This window comes from Euphorbia lathyris, chromosome 5, assembly GCF_963576675.1.
Source record: "Euphorbia lathyris chromosome 5, ddEupLath1.1, whole genome shotgun sequence".
Classification (NCBI taxonomy): Eukaryota; Viridiplantae; Streptophyta; class Magnoliopsida; order Malpighiales; family Euphorbiaceae; genus Euphorbia; species Euphorbia lathyris.
In genome coordinates, this window is record NC_088914.1 from 22,658,508 (window position 1) to 22,661,695 (window position 3,188).

At 27.8% G+C, this 3,188-nt stretch overlaps 1 protein-coding gene across 1 annotated transcript; it reads right to left on the bottom strand.

The window, feature by feature from the left end:
• Positions 1 to 414: 414 nt before the first annotated feature.
• On the bottom strand, positions 415 to 2,185 carry LOC136230704 (11S globulin seed storage protein Ana o 2.0101-like). The gene is made up of 2 exons (XM_066019864.1): positions 1,510 to 2,185; positions 415 to 917 (listed from the first exon to the last, which is right to left on the bottom strand). The coding sequence occupies exons 1-2, from the start codon at positions 1,795 to 1,797 to the stop codon at positions 552 to 554; spliced, it is 654 nt and encodes a 217-aa protein (XP_065875936.1). The 5' UTR covers positions 1,798 to 2,185; the 3' UTR covers positions 415 to 551.
• Between the last annotated feature and the right edge of the window lie 1,003 nt (positions 2,186 to 3,188).

Here is a 3,188-nt window from a genome sequence, read left to right on the forward strand (position 1 = left end):
AAAAGAACAAGGCAAGATTGGTTGTGTCGCACCTAGGCTTTCGCATAGGTCAGGGCGCATGACCGAGTCAATCCGCTTTTCATGTTTTAGGCTTTGAGTCGCCACCAATCATCACTTGCAAGTATGTGTGCGGGCGTGATTGGTCGCCTTATTAAAGGTCTCTTAGAACTTAATAAAGTAGGTATATAGTCAATAGGGAGTTGAGAGAAAAATACAAATATTTAACATTATAATTGAAAACTTAACTATTTTATCTATGAGATGAGTAAGTTTTAATCATAATACTAGTATATAGAATAAATATAGTCATTTTTAATCATATGTTTAAAGTTTGGAGAAAAATATAATTTAAGAAAATCTGATACAAAAAGATAAAACCTACATTAAGCAAAAGGTAATGTGTTTATTCTCTTCATAAAGCTATAGTCCATATTAAGAAATTTTATTTATTGCAATATGAAATAAGCAAAAGACATTAATCTATATCACTTGCAATATTATTCATAATATTCTTAAAAAAAAAAGGTTATGTGCCTTCCTCTTCAGATATATTATTGTATGATTTTAACTAAGGATGTCTCATTCCTTCCAAACTTCACCTTCTTAGCCTCCTCCTTGTTAATTTTGAATGCATTTGTAAGAACCTCTAATGATAAGTGGTTAATGACTGAACTTTGGCCAGAAAGATCAGAGGTAATTGGGTTACCGTTGGTCTTGAAGGTAGCATATTCGAATATCTCATTCTTTGCTTGTTCTGCCATAAAAAAGCTATGGGGGACTAAGAGGAATTGTCCTTCCTTTACGATGTCATCAAACACATTCTTTCCATTATTATCCACTACTTGAATATGACCTTCACCCTTCACCACGTAAAATATGATATGACTATTTTCCCAATGGGGTAATCTCATAACATCCTGCAATTTTACATATACAATTTTACAACCAGTTTCTAATAATTAAAGAAAAAACATCATGAATCCTTGGTCTTTAATTTTTTTCGTAAGCTCTTTATTTTCCAATTTGTCACATAATTTTTTTTATTAATTATAGCTACACACTAGTAGCTATAATAATAATAATAATAATAATAAAAATAAAAATAAAAATAAAAATAAAAGTTATTCTTAATTTTAACGATCAGCTTAAACGTTTGGTATCAGAAACTCATAGAACAAGTGGTCGATGCTTGAAATTCTCGAAATTCCATTTATTAAAAGTATGACAATTACATCTCGATAAAAGTATGTGAGTCAATTTATTCATATCTGAAATTGCAATTTACTATTTTCATATAAAATTTTACTGTTTTGCTAAAGTTGCATCATAAATATGAAAATTATGTAATTCCAAATATACCAATATTTAATGTTTACCGCAAACTGTTTTAAAAGATAGAGACTTAATTTATGCAATTCTTTTTAATTGATAGTTAATCATGCTAAAAAATCATAATCTTGAGAAATAAAAATGAAAAAAATGCAAATCCTCGAGTTTTAAGTTTGTCACCTTTAGAAGAAGGTTGTAGGTAACGCTGAGTTGGATGGACTCAAGAATAGGGAGTTGTTGGACGTCGATGGTTGTGAAATGCCCAATTTCTGAGATGAAAAGGTCTGCCCTTGAAGGATCAGAAATTTTTGCTAACCTCGCGTTAATGTTGCAGAAAGACCCGCCCTTCACATTATAAGGACCTTTATGCTCTTGTTCCTCATGTTTTGGACATGGTGGGGTAGTAGGTGAACTGGATAAATGAAATCCACCACTAGTGGTATAGACAATGCTATCCCTAAGGTCCATATTCCTTTGAATTTTTGCACCCAACTCATTATTGATGTTTAAAGCTTTAGTGATAAAATCCAGAGAAAATCCGCCCAATATATTTTTAGACCCCCATAGGAAGAAACTCTATGACACATTAAACAGACAAAAAGATAAATGCTTAGTTAAAAAAATACTTTTAGGTCTTTGATATGTTATCGACTTGGAAAGAAAAAAACGTAAGGTGTTATTTGATCAAACTAAAAATAACTACTAAATTTTAAGTATTTAACATTATAAGTGCTGAAAGTATTAAATAATATAGTTCTTTGATAAATATTAAAAATAAGAATATTAATTGATAATGTTCAACTTAAAATTTTAAGTTAAATATGTTAATTTATAAAAAAAAAATTATTTTTAACTTAATTAAATAATTTTAAAAAAATATAATTGAATATTTTAAGTGGTGAAAGAATTATAATGATAAAGTACTTAAAGTAATTAAGTGCTTAAAATATTGAATTAAGTGATATTTTGTGTTATCAGATATAGCCTAAATTAATTTCTTTCTGTTTTTAAAGGAATATTATATAATTAGATATAATAATTTTTCTTTGTAAATATAAGATTCTTCGAATACACATGTTATTTCATACTATAAGATTTTATATGCATGCTCTTTCAGCAATGCATAATGTTTCAATTAACTCCAGGACCAATTAAAAAACATTTTTTAATAGATAAAATAATTAAAAGGAAAAGTATAAAGTTATTCTAAAATGATGGGAATCTTTATTTATATATGTGTTCTTTAAATTATTTATCCTAGTTTTCATTTATAAATTATATATTATTGTTTCTTACTTGATAGGGGTTAGTGTTGCTGATACGAGAGATAACAATGACAATGAAAGCCTCATCTCCGCCATTAGAGATCCAATGGGTTTCTCCAGCACGGAAAAAAAACATATCACCACTCTGAACATGAAGAATCTCGTGACACTCATTTTTCTCACCATTTAATTCTTGAGAGCATTGAGGAATGATCACACCAAATGTACCATTGCCTGTATATCCATAAATATAATATTTATGACAAGTAAAAGAAATTTAATAATATTAAATTTGACTTGGTAAGAATATTGGATTTTAGATATTAATAAGACCATGATTATCAAATGAATTTGGTCATTTACCGTTAGATTTAGGCTTATTAAATCTAAGTATTAAAAATGATTTGAATATCCACTGTATGATTTTAATCAGTCTAGATCTAACATATTTACCTATAATAAGTAATGACAAATTAGTAATTTAAATAATGGAGGAGCTAACTTTTGAACAAAATAAAATTTAAGGACCTCTTAATGTGTTATTTCAAATATAAATACCAAACAATTTGTTAGGTCAAAATATAACTAAAAATA